Source organism: Amborella trichopoda, chromosome 10 (genome assembly GCF_054954075.1).
Source record: "Amborella trichopoda isolate Santa Cruz 75 chromosome 10, AtrichopodaSantaCruz75HAP2 v2.0, whole genome shotgun sequence".
Lineage (NCBI taxonomy): Eukaryota > Viridiplantae > Streptophyta > Magnoliopsida > Amborellales > Amborellaceae > Amborella > Amborella trichopoda.
The window spans coordinates 31710334-31730604 of record NC_142345.1 but is presented as its reverse complement, the minus strand read 5'-3'; the positions used below and the strand labels follow the sequence as shown (position 1 = coordinate 31730604).

At 37.4% G+C, this 20271-nt stretch overlaps 1 protein-coding gene across 15 annotated transcripts in view; it reads left to right on the top strand.

The window, feature by feature from the left end:
* Window positions 1–20271, top strand: part of EMB25 (DEAD/DEAH box helicase) — a 66415-nt gene that overhangs the window by 26017 nt on the left and 20127 nt on the right. For 7 of the 15 annotated variants that reach the window (XR_016041944.1, XR_016041943.1, XR_016041945.1 and 4 more), the window contains 9 exons: window positions 469–577; window positions 682–768; window positions 6540–6658; window positions 8663–8843; window positions 9008–9607; window positions 9699–9977; window positions 11183–11383; window positions 13389–13757; window positions 13940–14176. Coding sequence is in view for 4 of the 15 variants with exons in the window: in XM_020664604.2 (XP_020520263.2) it covers window positions 469–577; window positions 682–768; window positions 6540–6658; window positions 8663–8843; window positions 9008–9607; window positions 9699–9977; window positions 11183–11383; window positions 13389–13757; window positions 13940–14176 (2182 nt within the window). In the remaining 11 variants the exon portion in view is untranslated. Of the gene's footprint in view, window positions 1–468; window positions 578–681; window positions 769–6539; window positions 6659–8662; window positions 8844–9007; window positions 9608–9698; window positions 10006–11179; window positions 11384–13388; window positions 13758–13939; window positions 14177–20271 lie in introns of all 15 variants that reach the window. The other 8 variants (XR_016041953.1, XR_016041954.1, XR_016041952.1 and 5 more) reach the window with 2 other exon arrangements.

The following is a 20271-nucleotide window of genomic DNA, read 5'->3' as shown; positions in this document are numbered from 1 at the left end:
TAAAATGCATTTAGAATATGTAGCTGCCTTGTTAATTGTTTCTGCTCCATATTGGATAAATTTAATAGTTTTCAGTATGTTGTTAATGAACATAAATGAAATTTGTACTTATTATCTGTATTCTTGTCTGAGATTACAAATTGTTCAGTTAATGCTTCTAACCATGAGTAATTGGCCTTGTTGGCATCTTTTCATTTAAAAAAACAGTTGTTAACTACTACCTTGGTTTAGAACTTGAATTTCTCATCATGTTTCTAGTGAAAATGTTCCTTATATTAATTGGTAAAATAGCCAGTGCTGGCTTGTTATTTTTAATATATAGATTTGTTTTGGTATATTATCAAATGGTTAGTTGTTGCTCTGTTTGTTATTCTCTTATGCTCACCGAGCGTAAGGTTTTTGACCTAATCATTTTTCTCTATTACCATATGATTGGGGAATGGGCTTATAGCTGTTCTGTTCTTGCAGTGTTGGCATGATCGCGGAGGGAAGTAGATTATTCCAAGTTGATGTGATTGTGTTGGATGAAGTGCACTATCTTAGTGACATTTCTCGTGGCACTGTTTGGGAGGAGATAGTATGTTCTCCACACTTTTTGTTATTCTAGATAGACTTGTTTTGTGGCAGTCATCAAAATTTTTGCAGCTCGTATTGAGCTGTTAACAATGGGCAAATGTTCAGGTGATTTATTGCCCGAAAGAGGTTCAGCTTATATGCCTTTCTGCAACAGTTGCAAACCCTGAAGAGCTAGCTGGTTGGATTGGGCAGGTAGATCATAGGACTTCATTTGTGAGAGATCATAAGCATTTTCTGTAGTTGGGTATAAGAATATCACAAAATCTGATATGCATCTTGTCATGCTAACTGTAGATGATATTAGACTTTTCTTGGTTTTATCCTTGGATTGCAAGATGAGATGGCATTTTAATATCACATGAATGAATTCCATGTCAAGATTAAGTGAAGCTTTTACGTTTTGTGCTTCTGCATTCTTGTGCGGTCATTGATGAAATAGTCTCCTAAAAGTGTTTCTAATTTGAATTACTACCATGGCATCTTTACGTTGATTTTTAACTGGGGCAATTTTTACCTAGGGGATCCTGGCTTCAACGTTACGGTTCCTTTCTGTTTTGATTATTGAGTGTTTGATTGGATGCCTTCTAGCATACGGTATAATTTGCCATTTTCCCTTTTGGATTGTGTATCCTACCAATATGAGATGTTATTGCTGTTTGTACATGCATATGGTTGTGTTCTATGTGCTTGTTTGCATACATTGACATTGCATGCCAGTATGGAAATCAATTTTGAAAAATATATAAATTGCAAATTAGTCCCTCTAGCTGAATAAAGAACCCTTATGTTCTACAGAGTGTCTTGTAGCTCATAAGTGACACAAACACTGGAGATTCCAACATTAACCACAAGTATGTGACACTTAGATGAACCAATTTATGCTACCTGATTGTGGCATGTAGGATGTTACACGTTAGACATGGATTGTTTTGCCGAAGCGTCTCAGGTGCAAACTAAAAATTCTTCAAAATCTTCATATAACATGTGCATAGGCACGGAAGGGGTAAATGAACCCATCTTTTATGGATTCACACTGGCCCTAATGGGTTATGGTGCACATGAAGTGGGTAGAGCTACGCTATTGGCTGTGAATCCATGAGCCACCATTTTCCTCATCATAGAAATCACTTATCAGATGCAGTAGCATAATGCTTTATGCAATCACATCAAAGCGAATGCACCCTTGGCCGCAATGCGTATACCCACAGATACCTGCTAACGTGATGTGCTTGAAAATGTCGTCTATCACCTGTATATGTGGGTGCATAGTGCAACATTATTCCTCTGCTTCTGTAGGTCACTGCTGTGGGTGGAAAAATTAGGAACACTTTTTCTTGAAATAGATTATTTCAGTAAATTTGGAGATTCTTTGGCAGAAGTTCGAGTTTAGTTTGTGCATTATTTTGAAGGATTTCAGGTGAAGTCTGCCAAGTACTTGAGGCAAGGGGCAAGGGGAATTATCATCGTCTGAGGATTAACGCTTATCCCAACTATTTTGGGGTCGGCTATACGGGTTATGTTATGCCATTTTGCTCCATCAATGGGCATACACTCAGTCAGACCATAGGTCATCATATCTCTTCTCATTACTTCATGTCTTCTCACTACTTCATTCTATGTTCTTTTGGGCCTTCCCTTTGCCTTTTAGAGTCTTCCACTTGCACCAAATCGCCCCTTTTAATTGGTGCTGTTCTAGGTCGACATTGGACATGGCCAGACCACTTAAGTCTACTTTCCCTCATCTTATCATTTATTGGAGCCACCCCTAAGTTCTCCCTGATGTATATATTCTAAATTCCATCTTTTTTTGTCTTACTACTCATCCATCTCAACATCCTCATCTCAACTAAACTTATTCTATAGATATGTTATTTCTTGACCACCTAACATTTTGTCGCATAATCTCACCATGTCCATATATCCTCTTGAGTCTCCTTTTGTTTCCAACACCACCAAATTAATTCTCTAGTGAACCTATCGTATGCTTTCTCTAAATCAATAAAGACCAAGTGAATATCTTTTCTCTTCTCTGTAACTTCTCCATCAGTTGCCTAAATAGGAAAATAGCCTCAATTGCTGACGTCCCTGCTATAAAATCGATTTTTTTTTTTGATACACTTGTTTCATGTTGTAATCGTTACTCAATCACTCTCTATCACGGTTTCATAGTGTGGCTCATAAGTTTAATCCCTCGATAGTTTGTAACAATTTTGTATGTCTCTTTTGTTTTTTTAGATAGGTACCACAATACTATTTCTCCATTCATCCAACATTTATTTTGTTCTCAAAATCTTGTAAAATGATTTGGTCAACCACGATATGCAAATCTCTTTGAAGTAGTTTCAAACCTCTATTGGGATACTATTTGGTCGTAAAGCTTTTCCTATCTTTGTCTTTCTTAAAGCTTCTTTCACTTTAAATATTCTAATTCTACGAATGTATCTATAGCCTTCGACCTCATTTATGTTAAAGGTTCCTCCTAACATTGTGCTTTCCTAGTGGTCGTTGTTTAGCAATTTTTGAAAATAAAAAATCCAAACTTTCATTAATGTCATCCTTCACCAAGACCCTCAGATTCTGACTCTTAATGAATTTAATATGATCTAGATCCCTGCGCTTCCCCTTTCTCATTTTTATTTCCTTATCCGAATGTCATTTCCCTCAAGATTCCCTCTTTTACCATTTTCTTAACACAATCGGCCATCTCATTCTATATAATATTAATTGCGTTCTCAGAATTCTATCTTCCTTCTTTTATCAATTTATTCCTATATAACTAATTTCTGCCTTTTTAAATTCCGTCTCCTAATTCTTGGGCACGTATTAATTTCACTCCCCTTTCATCTCTTATGCAAACATCCATAACAATGAACCTATGTTGTGTGGTCAATATCTCTCTCTTGGGATGCCTTACAGTTTTTACATGATGGCCGATCTGCTTTCTGAAATAGAGAGAAGTTTATTTGATTTTTATATGTTCCACTTTTATGAATAATTAATGTTCATTTTGCTTTTTTATGTAAGTGTTTGCTATTACTAGGTCGTGAGCCATAGCAAAATCAAGAATCACGTCAGCCATCTCATTTCTTTCCCCAAATCTTCTATTTCATATCTTTTACTTCTTGCATGACCATTGTCCCCTCTTAGAAACTTCCTCTCTTCATTTGGTATTCCTTGGAGTAGTGCATCCTTGACCTCCTAGAATTGTCTTTCGATTCCATCCTCTAGTGCTTCTTGTGGCACATATGCACTGAAACAAGTTCAATTAATAGGAGCCTATCACCTACTCTCTTAACACCTACTACTTTATCCTTCAAATCTTCGTTTACTATTATAACTACATCGTATTTTTAATGTTATCCTTTCTTATATGCTAAAGTTTATATTCATCAATTTTCTTTGACTTTGTTTTGCTGTAAACAATCTATGTTAACTCTCCTTCGTCTCGTTGTATCCACTAACTCCACACTCTTACTTGTTAGAGTTCCTACATTCCATGTGGCTAGATGAATCCTATTCTCTTGGGCTAGCTTCTTTACCCGCGATTGTCCAAACTTGCACGGGAACCCTTGCTTTTATATCACCATAACAGGGCTTCATTGTTTCGTGTCGCTTCCAGGGAATGCCCTAGATAAACCTTGCTAATTTCTCATTGCATCCAGGTGGTGGTACAGTGCGTCGCTTATAGGGAACACCCTAGCATGGGCATATCTCGTTGGTTCAGGTTTGGTGAGATAGATGTGGCAAAAGCTTTATGCTGGCTGCCAACCTAAACAACCCTCCTCCTTTCTCAGGGCTTGGGAATGGCATGACCGGCCATTGCGTAGTTTCAAGGTGCGAGGAGAATAAAACCTAGAAATTAAAATTTTTCTTTCAATTTTGGGTTTGATATCAGAAATGAGATTAATTTTTTGGGTAAGTGTTCATCTTCTTCAAGGAACAAATATTCGACACGGATATATTCCAAACTCAAGGACCTAAGGGTCGAAGTAGTGGTTTTTGTACGCTTTGTGGGAAAACTTATGCCAGGGGTATTTTTTAATAAAAGGAATATCTTGCCAGTATTATAGGGAATGTAAGGGCATTACTTAAAGCAATCGACGAAATTAGAAGAGAGATTAGGGCATATATTGATAGCCAAAAAACGAGTGAAAGCCAATAGAAAAAAGAGCATTGACACAACAAGAATTTTTGGGAAAGGTTATATTATTTGATGAAAAGGTTCAATTCTTGGAAGAGGTTCAAATTACAATCTCTCATGCTATTTCTGTATTATCTAATTTCAGCTGAATGATAGGTATGATTTGGGGTGGATTCAAGTGGTTGTGAGAGGAATTGAACCGTGTTCCAATGCATCTATTCAAATAGTTTAGGTTGGAGTATATGGGGCTCAACAACTTGGTCAATATAATTTGAGGTTATGGTAAAGCTGATAACAAGTTGGCAATGAATTATAATAATATGCTCGTCTACTGTTGCTCTGTGGTATAATTGTCTAGTGGAATAATATGAAATGAAGTACTATCTAAATCCCACTTGCTCGGATCCAATTGACCTAGAAGAGGTTGATATTGTTGAAAAATGGTTAGTCAAGAAAGTGCATCCACTTCACAAAGGCATGGAAGAGCAATCAGATAATTGGATGGGGATGGAACCACCACATTGAGATGAATTTTTAAGTCTTCGCTTTTAAGCTTTACGTGCTTGATGTGGAAATCTGGATATTTCAAGAATCATGATCTTAAGCTCCTATATTTTGTTAGTAAATACTAAATAATACCTTAGTAAATAAAAATCTTTCTCATAGGTGGTGGAAATGATGATTTAGAGGGTTAAAGTGGAGTAGTGATCAATGATGATTATCAGGAAGGTGAAAATGAGGAAGAAGAAGGAATGGAGATGAAGATGAAGATAAACTTCCATTTATTATGTAACTAACCGTGGAATTTGGAATCTTGGATTGCTTGTGTGCTTTATGCCTTTGTGGTTTATGTCTTAGCCTCCTTGTAAGATGAGACTGGGATTGTGGGGCTCTTTAATTTTGTGGATGTTATGGGATTAACTTTTGGACTTTATTGATTTACTTTATAGGTTATACCCCTCAAATTCATTGTGTAATTGATTATTGCTTATAGAATTGCTGCCCCAGTGGTGTGCTTTGTGTGATACATTTTGTTATTTCATAACTTTGGGTTCTAATACTGTCTAGTTATGAATTTATAAGTTTTTTATCGTTCCTAATAATTTTCTATGTTTTTAAGATTTTTTAATTTTCTCAAATTATTTATATTTTATATTATATATTTTTTATATGTTATTTTTAAATTTTACTGGTCTGACCTGGTGAAATTGTATGGTTCAACCATTCCAACTCAACCAGTGCCCCGACTGTTTCGATAGCTGGTCCTGTCCTGATAAAATTGCTTGGAACAAATAGGCACGATGCTGCCCACATAGGTTGGCTGCATTCTAAATAGAGTTGGAACTTGGGACTATGGTTCTGTTTGATCCTTGTAAAGCTAAATGTTGGATCCACCCATCCCAAGGTGGTCTGTATTCTTTGCCACTGAATTGTTTTTACCATGTGCTTTGTTTGAATTTTTGTTTATTGAATCACTCGAGTTTACAGGTTTGCCTAATAGAAGATTATCTATGGAAGGCTTAGGAATTATTTATTTCCTGCACAAATTATTCTTACTTTTTCATATTAACAGTCCCTTCCAAAAATGTCCACATAAGTATTTTGTTTTTTGGAATATGCTGCAGGATCGTTATATGAGTTATTTTGCACATTTTCTTTATCTCTCTTCCTTGTAACATGTCACTTTTAAGTGTTTCGAATATCGATCTGAATGCTGTTTACTATTTTGAGAGTGCAATTTACCCTATCTGTCTTATTTACTGTTTTAAAGATGGTAACATAGGAAAAGGAAACCTAATGCTTGGCCTCTTTTGTGGCCTAGATTCATGGTCCTACAGAGTTGATAACGTCGACCAAGCGACCTGTTCCCTTGAATTGGCATTTCTCTTTGAAGAATTCCTTGTTACCACTTCTTGATGAGAAAGGAACGAAGATGAACAAGTAAGAGCAGTTCCTGTAGTTTTAATGGGATATTGGCAAATTTTTTTTCTTCTCTGTGTATGTGATTTACTTCAGTTTACTTTCTCTTTTTTGTTTTTTGTCTCTAGAATTCATGAAGAGAAGTACAAAGTTAGTGTGTATTACCAGTTGCATCAACATTAACACTTCAACGGAATATAGTGGTAGAGGCAGCTGAGATAATCCATCCTTTTGCATGCTTTTCTATGTTTATTCTGGAAAATTAACTGTACTTCCTGAACTGGCCTTCTTATTTTGGTTGATAGCTTTAAAGGAAAGCTATTCATTTAGAAGAAAAAGAAATAGAGGAAAAATTTATTCATGTGTATATGTAGTATGCATCCACATGCATGCGTGTGTGGCAATGTGCGGCAATGTAATTAATTATATGACCTGAGGGATCTCAGACAAATTAGTATTCTAAGATTTCAAAATGGTGAAGTAAATTGAAATAATGTTGTAGCTGTGTTATTAGATTTTGTTCGAATGATAATCATTGTTGTGGCTCCACACTCATGAACCTATCAGAGACATATTCAGAGCGACGGTGGGCCAATGGAATAATGATTATTTCTTGAGGTTTTTCAAAAGTGGCCCTCTAGAAGAAACATTTGATTGCTATACCTGTTTCCTTCGGCTAAAACTTTGATATTAAGCTATATGTCATCGAACTTGACATTTCGAAACTTCATCTTCGAAGATCTGACATTATGCCTCAAGTTCTTTCCTTTTGCTAAAACTTTGATACTATGCTTTATGTCATCGAACTTGACAATTTGAAACTTCATCTTAGAAGTTCTGATACCATGCCTTAGATTCTTTCTTTTGTCCGTATTGTAGATGTAGATATATAGATTTAAAATTGGCATTCAGTTGCTGTGATCCTTGTTTATGTTCGCTCTCAGTTTATGTTGCTCACAATTTGCTTGTATTATCTTAAATCACCTCTGAAATGTTTAATAATCTGTTTCAATAGCTCAGAATTAGTTTTACCAATTAGGAAAAACATGCTTGAACTTCACATTTATTATTTCAGAACTACAAGAATATTGCTCCCAACACGCTTCGAAGTGATGTTGTTGATGTATATCATTATTTATGTTATCCTTATCTGTTGATTCAGTGGTTTCATTGTCTTCTCAGTTTATTTTCTGTAGCATCTGCTGAGAGGTAAATTTATTTTGTGATAATGCCATGCTTTAATTGATGATTCCCTCAAGCTTTGCCTGTATATCTAACTCTGTATGTGTGTGTGTCATATGTGTGGTGTGAGTCGTGTGTGTGTGTGCGCGCACGTGTGAAATTAAGTACACCCTTGAGCTAATTTCCACAACATTAACTCACGGGCCCAAAACGCCTTAAAAGACCTATCTAGGGGAATTTGTTTGATCCTATTTCGGTAGAAAAACCATGTGCATCCTAATGAATAAGCTTATGATAAGAAATCCAAAAAAAGAGTTCCCCAGAAAATGTTTGTTTTTTGTGAGGCAATGTAATTAATATAGGCCGTCTGTGTCCGGAAAGAAAAATGGTGTTTGGGCCCTAAATTTGTAGTTCTTCCTGTTATCATCAGATGAATGCTATAAAAACAAAAATAATAAAATAAAAGAAACTTGATTGGAGTTCTTAAAGGCTTAGGTCTAAAGTGGACGGTTGATATTCATTGAGCTCTCTCTTCTCATAAATTTCATTTTCTGGGTTCTTTTTCTTGTTTTTTTGTTTTATCTTTTTTTTGTTTTTTTTGGAGATTGTTCTTTGAGCTCAAGAGAGTGTACGTGGAAAATTTGGGGTAAAATGCGTCCTTGTGGAAAGGCCCTTTTTTTAGTTTTTAGCTCGTGCGCTGATGCCATAGAAATTAGCTTAGGGGCTTTTGCATCCCCCCCCCACCCCCAAACACACACACACACCCACCCCCTGCTTCCTATTCTCTTAACATGGAGCTGAGATCTGTATAACATGTTGCATTCTCTTGCTTTTTTCAAACAGGAAGCTCTCACTTGCTCATCTACAACGCTATGCTTTGGGAGCCATGTCCTATCGGGAGGAAGGTTTGGGAAGGCGGAAAGCTAGAAAGGGTGAGAGAGAGCGAAGCTATGGTACCATCCCCACTGACTTTGGTGAATCATCATTATCAGAGAATGACATAAATATAATACGTCGCTCACAAGTATGTCGTCTTCTTTCTCAAAAAAAAGATATATTTTAAACATTCTTAAAAAAAAGAATGCCATCTAGATTATGTGCTGGTTTCAACCTTGTGTTCATGGATTAGAATTCTGATGATTTTCCCGGAGCTAATGTTCTAATCAAACTCTTTATTCTTGTTCTTAGGTTCCTCAGGTGAGAGACACATTGAGGCATCTCAGGGCAAGGGACATGCTTCCAGCTATTTGGTTTATTTTTAGCCGGAAAGGATGTGATGCAGCTGTTCAATACCTTGAGGAATGTATGCTATTGGATGATTGTGAAATGGATGAAGTTGGATTGGCTTTGAAGAAGTTTCGTACCCAGTACCCAGATGCGATTAGAGAAGTGGCTGTCAGAGGCCTTATGCGAGGGGTTGCAGCTCATCATGCCGGTTGCTTGCCTCTATGGAAATCATTTATTGAAGAGCTTTTCCAGAGGGGCCTTATCAAGGTTGTGTTTGCTACAGAGACTCTAGCAGCTGGAATCAATATGCCAGCAAGAACAGCTGTTATTGCATCCCTGAGTAAAAAGATTGATACTGGACGCATCCTCTTAAGTTCAAATGAGCTGTTGCAAATGGCTGGTCGAGCTGGTCGTCGTGGTATTGACAAACAGGGCCATGTTGTTCTTATCCAGACCCCATTTGAAGGAGTCGAAGAATGCTGCAAGCTTCTCTTTGCTGGTCCAGAACCTCTTGTGTCGCAATTTACTGCTTCATATGGGATGGTGTTGAATCTTTTGGCAGTATGGATCTTTGAGCTATCTTGTGGCTTTTCACCTTCCTGGCAAACTTTTGACCTTTAGGTTATTTTTGTTTTGCAATTATTCTTTACAGGGTGCCAATGTTACTCGCGGATCCAAAGAAGCAGATGTTCTGAAGGTTTTTCGTGCAGGAAGAACACTAGAAGAAGCTCGGCAATTAGTGGAACAAAGCTTTGGTAACTATGTTGGGAGTAATGTCATGGTGGCTGCAAAAGAAGAGCTTAGCAGGATAGAAGGGGAAATTGAAATGCTAACTGTAGAAGTTAGCAATGAAGCTGTTGACAGAAAAAGTAGGGAAAAATTGCTTGGGTCATCATACAATGAGATAATTAAACTGCAGGAAGAACTAAGGGTATTCCAAATTTTTGTCTTTTCTACTGGTAAATTTGATATGTGCCTGGTTGGCAATTTCCATTTTCTTATATTACGACACTTGAATTGAAGGAAAATTGGAGATATGCTGTTAGTGGTCTTTAGTACTTTTGGCATTGCTGACTATGAAGTATGCGGTGCGGGAATATCTTCTCCCTCCAAATTCAGATATTTTGATTGCATAGTTGTTAGATGCCATACTTTCTTTAAGAGGGCACCTATGCTCTAAAGGTGGAAAAGTCCTATGTAGTGGCATCTGAAATCCCATTTCAGCTCATTGTCTTGCTTCCACTGACTTTGCTCTTTTCAAAATGCCTCATTTGGCTTCCTTATTCTTTGTCATCTTCTCTATGTGGTGTCATTTCCTTTTGCGTGCTATTATCTTGCTTGCTATTATCTTGAATACTGAGGGCAATATTACATGTTTCTTATGAAAAGAAAAAAATATTTTATTTGTTTAGTTTAAATAAATTGTCTGGAATGGTGAGGTGTTGCTACATTCGCAATGTAACTGTCTAACTTGAATATGTTGGCAGATATCCTACCACGTCATTCCCTATGATACTTACATAGATAATTTGTATTATTTTACTTGGTGCATGGATTTGTATATAGAAGTGGATATAGATATAGGTATAGGTATTTACACACAAAATATCTCACACATAGATGGGAGGTACAGGCAAGAAAACACCTACACGTCCATACTATCATGACATGTACTTTCTAACATGGTAATTTTGGAGGTGCCATATCAAATTTCTTTTGTGATCACACATGAAATTGTCCATTGGACATTAATTAGTGTGCAGCATTTTCTGGAGCTCAACCTCTATTTTATGCCATCTAGCATGTTGTAGTATAGATGATGTGCTTTTTTAGTATGACAAACAAATAAATTTCTTTTCTGCTATTATGACTATGATTAATGTTTTGGAATTAACATCGTGGTCAAAAGCTATTCTTTCTTCCATTGTACTTGGACTCGATTTTTGTTTCTGATTTTAATTTTTGCAAGCTCATTTTCTTTCATGAAGGAACTTGCATTATAATGTATTGCTTTAGGACCTGCTTGTCTTAACAGGCTGTGAGTGACTAGTATAATCATCTGCTGTATAATTTGTTCTTGTTTCTTATCCTTAAAACAGATTTTGATCTTTTGACTGTAGTGTCCTTTTCTAGTAGGCACAAAAACGACTCCGGACTCAATTGCGGAAAAGAATGGAACTTGAAAGAGTGCAAGCCTTGAAGCCACTTTTGGCTGAACTGGAAAGCGGGCAGTTACCCTTTATATGTTTACAATATAAAGATAATGATGCTGTCCATCACCTCATTCCTGCTGTGTACTTGGGAAAGATCGATTCAGTCTCTTCTACCAAATATTTGGTGAGTCTTGGGCTTCTTTTGAGGATGCGCTTCCTTCTTGCCTATGATTATTTGATATATAAATAGCTGATTGTTTATACCACCATTTTTCCAAGATGAATTTTAATTTGTTTCGAGTTATATCTGATATTCTGAGTGTTTGTTCAAATGGGTGCCTTTGATGATAGAAATATGAACAAGATGAGAGCACTAGAGCCTGCAAATATAATTTGCCCAGACTATGTAATATTGGTTTTTTTTTTCCTTTTTTCTTTTTGAAGCTCCATCCTAAAATGGTAGGTTTCAAGTTCTAATCTCAGCACCTTGTTCCTGCTGTGTGTGAGGGAAATATCGAACTCAATCTTGTCTATTTGGTGAGTCATGGGCTAGTTCTGAGGATGCATTTTCTTTTTGCCGATGAACTTTTGAGATATAAATACCAGATTGTTTATGCTGTCACTCTTGCAAGATGCGTTTAAATTTGTTTCTAGTTATCTGATATTGTGATATGTTTGTTCAAGTCGTCGTCCTTTAAGGACATAAATATGAACAAGATAAAAGTACTAAAGCTCACAAAAGTTGTCAGCCCATCAGTGTCTTGCAATATAGTATTCAGTGCTTGTTTGGTGCTGTCTTAAAATTGTAGCTTTTGAGTTCTAATCCCATGTTATATGTACACACAAGTAGATGTTAAGTTGTAACTAAACAAGTTGTATATGTTCACTTGTTGATTATGAATTATTGCTGGAAGTCTTTGTTCCTTCCGAGGTTTTATTGACTAGCCTTTAGTTGGTGGCTGTGCACAGTTCAGAAGAATATGCTGGTTTGGGCTGCTCTCATTGTGGACTGGCTCGTCATGTCATTTTTGGATTGGCTGATCGTGTGATTAGTCTTTGTCTTCTTTGTCTTATCCTCAAAATATTTCAAACTTTTGGAAGAGTAGAACTTCTGAGGCTTCAATTTCTTCTTCTATGTTGACATTCTCTATTTAAGCGTTGACACAGCTGGGCTAGAGGGTTCTTTCTTGGATGAAATAAAAATAAAAAACTGTCTTTTGGATGGATACTGAGTGCATTGTCTTGCTCAATCATGAAGGATGCTCAATAGTTCATCCAGGCCCAGCGGGGATTGAGGGTATGATTTGGCAGGACTGTCATCCATTGGGATTGTTTAATGCCATCATGCTGGAGGTGATACGTTTGGTTACTGGCGTTGGGATCATGATCAGTAGGTCCTTGTTCCCATTGATGGTGGAATGTGGCCATCTCATTGTGACTAGATGCACCACCAGAAAGCAACTATCATGCCATTGCTGGATTTTCCTTGTTTCAGTTTTAGCTTTGCTGATTGATTGGGTCCTCTTGACATGTCTTAAGGAAGCCAATAAGTATGTCCTATAGGTTGGCCTAGGAGGGCATTTCTGTCTTCCTTAGCTATTTGTTTCTCGTTGCCACCTCCTTAGTGATGCTCTCTCAGCATCTCTTTGAGATTTCTTGTTCTCCTTTCTACCATCTCGTATTTGTACTAGTATACTCACTCTCTTCTTATAAACTGATAAAACAATTAAATTCGTAAAAGGGGTACTGCACCCAGCCATAAAAACATTAAGGGGACATGTTTCTTGCGTATATCTTTTGATATGTTTCTGCCTCCTATATTTACTTCTTTCTGATGCATTTTAGCTCCAATTTACTGCCTTGGTAAATTAATAACATCATTGAAAAGTAAGATTATTGTACCTTTGTGTTGTTTGGTTTGTAGATTCTATTTTATGCTTCTTCCATTGTAGAAAGTTATTTGTTTCAATTGTTTATATTCATCTTTTTGGGACTTCCTGCAGTCAATGAACTTTTTACTTTAATATTCCTATTTATGTGGGTATGTTTGCTGGTAATTTTTGCCTACTGATATGTTTTCATTCTATATGTGCATTATAATATGTGCCGTTTTCTATTCATTGAGCCCCCATTCATCATTCAATCATTTAAATTCCTTTTGAAGTATTTTTCACATTTTGATATTGCAGATTAGTGGAGATGGTGTCCTTGATATTGCAGATGCAGAGTTGGATTTGAGTGATGACGATGACTTTCAAGGAACAAATGTTGTTGAACCTTCACATTATGTGGCTCTTGGTTCAGATAATTCTTGGTATATGTTCACTGAGAATTGGATTAAGGCCATATACACAGCAGGCTTACCTGACAATCCGTTGTCTCAAGGTGATGCATCGCCTAGGGAAATCATGAGGGGACTTCTTGAGAAAGAAGGATTACAATGGGAAAAGCTTGCAAAGTCAGCATTTGGTTCTTTATGGTCTATGGAAGGCTCCCTTGAGACATGGTCATGGAGTTTAAATGTGCCAGTTTTAAGTAGCCTTTCAGAAGATGATGAGGTTGGTTATTTGTTTCCAGAAGATTCATTTTCCTTTGCAATTTGATTACTGTGATCCTAACATGCATCCCAGTACCATTGGGTTTTGTAACGTAGCTGATGAATATTTTTAGAACCCTATTAGCATGTAATATCATATTTAGGATTAGTAGGGCATGTTTTGAGATGACTGTATACTATCAGGTTCTGAAGCTGTCAGAAGTGTATCATGAGGCTGTGGAGAGTTACAAGGACCAGAGAACTAAAGTTTCGAAGTTAAGGAAACAAATCTCCAGAACAAAAGGCTTTGCTGAATTTAAAAAGATCATGGACACAGCCAACCTTACCAAGGAAAAGATTAAGCGGTTGAAAGCTAGATCTATTCGTTTAGTCAACCGGATTGAACAGATTGAACCATCAGGTTGGAAGGAGTTTTTACAGGTAGTTTCTTATCACCATTTCACATATGATTCTTTCTGTTATTCAGGTCGCATCTCGTGTTTGACGTTTTCTGAAATTATAAAGCAGTTGTTTATTCCTGTGTGTTTGGAGAAATGTATAATGTGTATAGCCTGCTATACAAATTTATGGACATCCGCGACTATAGTTTGAATGGGTTCCTTAAACTCATTCTGAAATATTTGACAGTCCTTTTCGTTTTGTATTTGCCATGTTATACAAGCCATGTTCAATGTTCCTATCGTTCTATTCTCCTCCTCCCATCCATCCCATTAGTCTTTCCTAGATAAATTTCACGTCTTGTTGCATTATTTGCATTCTGCAAATATTAATGAATTTCTTCTCCAGATTGCAGTATCTCATTTTCTTTTTGCCCTTTCGATATGCTTTACGGCGGGTTTCCCTTTCAATTTCATCTAGTAAAGAGGTTTTCCGTGTTATGTCATCTTAATCCCAGTATCTTAATGGAGTACTGCTGATAGTTTACCTTGTCATTGTGCAGTTCATTTGTTTAGGGCCTCTCCTTGCCTTGTTAGCATCCTCTCTCACATGCAGAGTATTGGGTGCTTATAGAACTCTTTAACAGTCTTAGCCCCTTGGAGGTTCACTTTTTGTCTTTCACGTGGACTTTGAGGAAATTAAGCAATTTATAGCATTCATAACGATCTTGTTCCTTTCGACTGTCAGACCTCCCTATATCTCTCTTACCACCACCTCCAGCTTTTCATCATATACTTAGCGTGGCATATTGGCCTACCCCAATTAGTTGGGATAAGGCTCGAATGATGGTGAGTTAGTCTAGCATATACTGTTGCAACAACTTTCTCACGACATCCTTGAGCTGTAGTTAATTGTCCTCTTGGATAGTATGACTGACTGATGGTCCCATAGTATTTACCTGGTGACTTTTATTTTCTTAGCTCTTCCCTTTGAACACTTCCCTATATGCACTGATAGCCTGCTCTAGATTCCCAATATACCACAACGTATTTTCCATCTCTCTAATTTTTCTTTTTTCGTTTTTCACAATTCTAGTGGCTTTCTAATCTTTTGTTAGCATGCTATTTATAATCTGGTTTCATCCCCTCTATTGATGGTGACATCCCTTCTATTGATGTCGCTAATAATCTTTATTTCAGGATTGAATCTCTCTCTCTCTCTCTCTCTCTATCTCTTTCTTGTTTTCCCTTTTCACTCTTGCAGCCTTTGTTTCTCTTCTTTCGTAGAGATCCAAGCCCACAAGCTTTACATGGTGGTAGAGTAAGGCTTGCAGTGATGGATACCGACAGGTACATCTTCTAGAGATCCAGGCCTACAAACGTTTATATTTATTTTGTCTGTCTCTTGCAGCCTTTGTTTCTTTTCTTTCCTAGATCCCTTGTAGTGATCAATACCTTAGGTCCCTTTAACGGTGATCAAATACCTGTACCTTTGCTCAAAATAATCGGGCTTAAATTAATCAGGACTGACCTGGGGTGTTTACAGTCATCCAGTTCTGTTGCACCATTTTTGGGTAAGCTTTCTTTATTAGATTTTCTCCTAGGAAGTTATTTTATCCATTAAATGGCAGGTCATCTTTGCGGACTTGTGGCTATTTAAAGGCCATTAGCTGTTGGTTATTTATCGTACCCCTGTATTTTTGTACAAGTAGTAGTGCTTTTTCAATACTCCCAGTGTAGGTTGGAGTATTGGGCTTGAGCACGTTCTTTGAGCAGGTTTGGTTCCACTGAAAGTGCAGTAGTAAGTTTAAGATATAAATGGAATATCTTATTTAATAAGGTAGGTGCGAGTTATTTGGTTACATAAGGGCATTTATTGTAATTTTTTATAACAATACAATAAATGCATGTGACTGATCCGAAAAGGGGTATCACACAACTTTTTTCCTCTTCAATTTCTCTCACGCACCTCTCTCTCTCTCACACACACACATACACACTCTCTCATCTCCTTTATCTTATGCACCCACTTCCTTTTCTTAAGATCTTCTTCCTCTTTCCCTTCACATAAATCTAGATTTTATTTCCTTCTTCCTCATCTTCTTCCTTCTCTTTCCCTTCGCTTCAACTGGGTATCGTAATGAGTTTCAAATTCGAAAAAGTAAAAAGTCTAGATTTGAAACTCTTTCCATATAACTGCGGGTTTCAGCAGCATGGCTAGACCATTGGAGAATGTACAACAGGGAGAAACCTTAATAGTTTTTTTTTAAATGGATTATGTTGAAGATATTTTTATTTTCATTTTTCTGAAGTGTCATTTTCTAGGATTTATTCTTAATCTGATCTGGTTTTTGGGGAAAAGTGCCAATTTTTTAAGGTGCTCTCCCCATTGATGGGTGATTTGATGATCAAGCAAGTTGCATAAATTGTATCGGATGGTGAAACTTGAAGCCACTTTTGTCTTAATTTTCTTTGTTGCTGGTTGATGTGTATCAAATATATTTAAGGCCTTTTCATCTCTTAAACTTGCAGCCTCAATTGTGTAACCGACTGGCTCATGCACTGTGTAGTGCTTTCGATGTTTACAAAGTACTTGGATCGAAATATGAGGGTGGTCGGTTGCTGCATTCTTGAGCCCGAACGATATTACTGTGTAGCAGTAGAATCCCTTGGGAGTTAAGAATGCCGTAGCTTCTCCTTCTTCGGGAGCCATCCTTATGTGATTGTACCCGAAATCGCCATCCATAAAGGATAAGGCTTGGCAGGTTTCCATAGAGTCAATAAGTATCTTGGTGAAGGGGATTTGATAAAACTATTTGATGTGTATTGAATGGTGAAACTTGAAGCCACTTTATATCTTAATTTTCTTTGCTGCTGTTTGTTGTGTATCAAATATAATTAAGGTCTTTTTACCTCTGAAATTTGCAGTCTCGATAGTGTAGCCGACTGGCTCATGCACTGTGTAGTGCTTTCGATGTTTACAAAGTACTTGGATAGAAATCTGAGGGTGTATCCTGATTTCAACAAAGGTGGTAACCTGTTTATTGCCTTGAAAAATGAATGAAAAAATGGCTACCTTGCCGAAGCGACCGTCTAGGCGGTGTTTTTTTCAAAAATGTCTAGTCCCTAGTTGTGGACTAGGCGGCCTGCTTTAGGCAGGTCCTTCAAGGCACCCGCCTAGGCGTTGCCTCTCCCAATGACAAAAAAAAACACTTGGGCAATGGATAAAATCATCATTTTACCCCCTAGAAAAAGGGGGAAAAGGGTTTTGGGGGTCATTCTTGCTCCCAAAAACATTGTTAGTGAAGTTTAGAGTGAGAATAAACCTGAAGAAACAAGATTTTGAAGATTTGTATAGAGATCGCAGTTTTTAGACCTCCTCGTGACGAAATTAAAGGATATTCATCCCCAATCTTTTTGAGGCTTTTAGTGGTTGTAAAAGAGGAGATTTGGGAACCAAAAGATTTAGGTTGGCCCGATATCGATTCCATTTCAAGAAGGTTGTTATATTTGAATAGTTTTTATTAGGTTATGTATTTGTTTTTTTCACAATGTGTCAATGTCTTCTGATATTATTGTTTGCTATTTGTTTTTTTTTTGTAATATGTTATGGTATATATTTGATATGTTATTGACTATTTACATTATTATTTTCCCATTTTGACATGTAGTTTGGGCTTTTTGGAAAGTAATTCAATAAAAAAGTCCATTGGCCCTAAATCGAATGAAATCGAATGAATATTGTTTTTTTACCCCTTTTTTTTAGTTTTTTTTATGTTGCTTTTGAGTTTGAACTTTGTAATTTACAGTCTAAAGTCGTAAATGTTTATGTTTGATCTGTACTTCTGACTTCTGCGTTTTGAACAATATATTATATACAAAACTTACTTATTGAGTAAAAAAAAGTCATTTCTACATAGAATGAAATGGGGGTAGGTGTGGGGAGGCCAATAATCAGCAAGAATCTGCACTTGCCTTTGTCTCTGGGCACTCACCTTTGCACCTAGGCGGCCTAGAGACCAAACCACCTAGGCAGCCGCCTCCTTGTTTTTGAACATTGGCCTTGAATAAATAACAATGTCACGGATAACATGAAGCATGGAATACCCTGGACTTTAAATCACTGCACAATCTATCTGGATGGGCAAGATATTTAAGGTTATTCCTTCGGGGTAGGAAAATGTTGGATGACCGACCCTACTCCTGCCATGACATTTGCACATTCAGATTCTGGTGATATCACTCAAGGTCTTCCAAACGTTGAACAAGTGTTAGAACTTTTTTCTTAAAAGCTTCAGATTCCATTCGAGACAATCAGTCATGAGGGTTTAATTCTTTCTAGAACGACTAAAGATTGAATTGGATTCCCACTAATGGTCGTATAGTGAAACTAGATGCAAAAAACTCATCTTGTGCAGATTGGGAAGCCGATGAAATGATTGTTATGAACTGGATTTTAACTTTGAGTAATGATCTTATGGGACCCCGCCGCAGTTGGTAGAATGGGACCCCAAAAGACCACCGTTAGATTTCGATCCAAATCTCAAGATGGAATTTGAATCCCTCCCTCTTTTTATTGAAAAAAGTACTTTTTTTAAGTAACTCTTTCTCTTTCTGTCCCCTCATTCGTACTCTTTCTCACCTTTCTCTCTCTACCCTCCCTCTCGCTCTCTTCTTCCTGCTCTCACTATTAAGGTCGCTGTACTCCCCTTTCCTTCTCTCGTCCTCCCGCTTTCTCCCCCTCCACTCTCTCTTCTTCTTCTAGTAAGCCATCAAACCCATTTTCCATACGTTTTTGTCCTCGATAAGTCTTTTTCTTGGCATTTAAGATCACCAGTTAGTTTAGTCAAGTGTATTGACATAGAATATCACTCTACCTTCACTCTAATTCATTCCCTCACAACTTTCTCCTGGATCAAGCTTTACACAAGAAACAACCTTCTTGGCCCTATTTCTACTCCATCAATGGAATCCTTTCTGATGCTTCTACTTTTCTCAGTCACAATTTCTCTCTCATCATCCCAATCACAAAACATAAGCATGGGTTCTTCTCCCTCTGCTGCCCCAAATGGTGGTAGTCCAAGTTAGTGGCTTTCACCTTCTGGTAACTTTCCCTTTGGCTTCTGCCCTCTCAAAGACCCCCAACTATTCTAAGTAGAAATTTGGATGCCAAAAACACCGGAAAAAGCCCTGGTTTGGTGTGCAAACACAGATGGTCCTCCCTTTTCAGTTGGCTCTTCTATCATTCTATCCAGTAATGGTGGGCTCATCCTACGAAACAGTGAAGCCCAATTAGAACCTGCGTTCCTTAACTCAGTACTGGCTTCTTTGGCTTCCATGCTTGATAATGGTAACTTCGTTTCATACAATTCTGATTCTCAGGTAATATGGGAAAGCTTTGATTCCCCAATGGACACCATTTTATCAGAACAGACACTGAGTACTGGCTTCAAACTCAGCTCTAGTGTCTCGGAAACTAATCACTCAATTGGAAAATACCAGCTGATAATCCAAAATGATGGAAATCATGTTCTCTACAACCTTGTGGATGGAGCAAAGACGATCATCACACCAGACGAAGCATATTGGTTTACGCAAACAGATAGAAGAGGATTCAATGTGACTTTTTATCTAAGCCCAAGATGGCCATATGGTTTATCAGAAGAAGAAGAGAGAAAGTGGAGCGAGAGAGAGTGGGAGTAAGAGAGAAGGAAAGGGGAGTACAAAGACCCTAATAGTGAGAGCGGTAAGAAGAGAGCGAGAGGGAGGGTAGAGAGAGAAAGGCGAGAGAGACAGTAAAGAGGGAGAGTACGAATGAGGAGAGAGAGAGAGTACTTGTTTTAAGAAAGAGTAGGAGGGATTCGAGTTCCATCTTGAGATTTGGATTGAAATCCAACAGTGGTCTTTTGAGGTCCCATGCTACTAGGTGTGGTAGGGTCCTATAAGATCATTACTCGTTAACTTTTATGCAACCAAGTTGAGTAGCATATTTATGAATTATAATACTTAAAAGGAGTTATGGGACATAGTGGCTAAAAGCCTACTCACATGAAAATGTCTCAAAAACCTATGAGTTGGAGCAGCAAATCAATGACTTCAAACAGAAAGATCTATCAATTAAGTGACTATTAGGCTTCT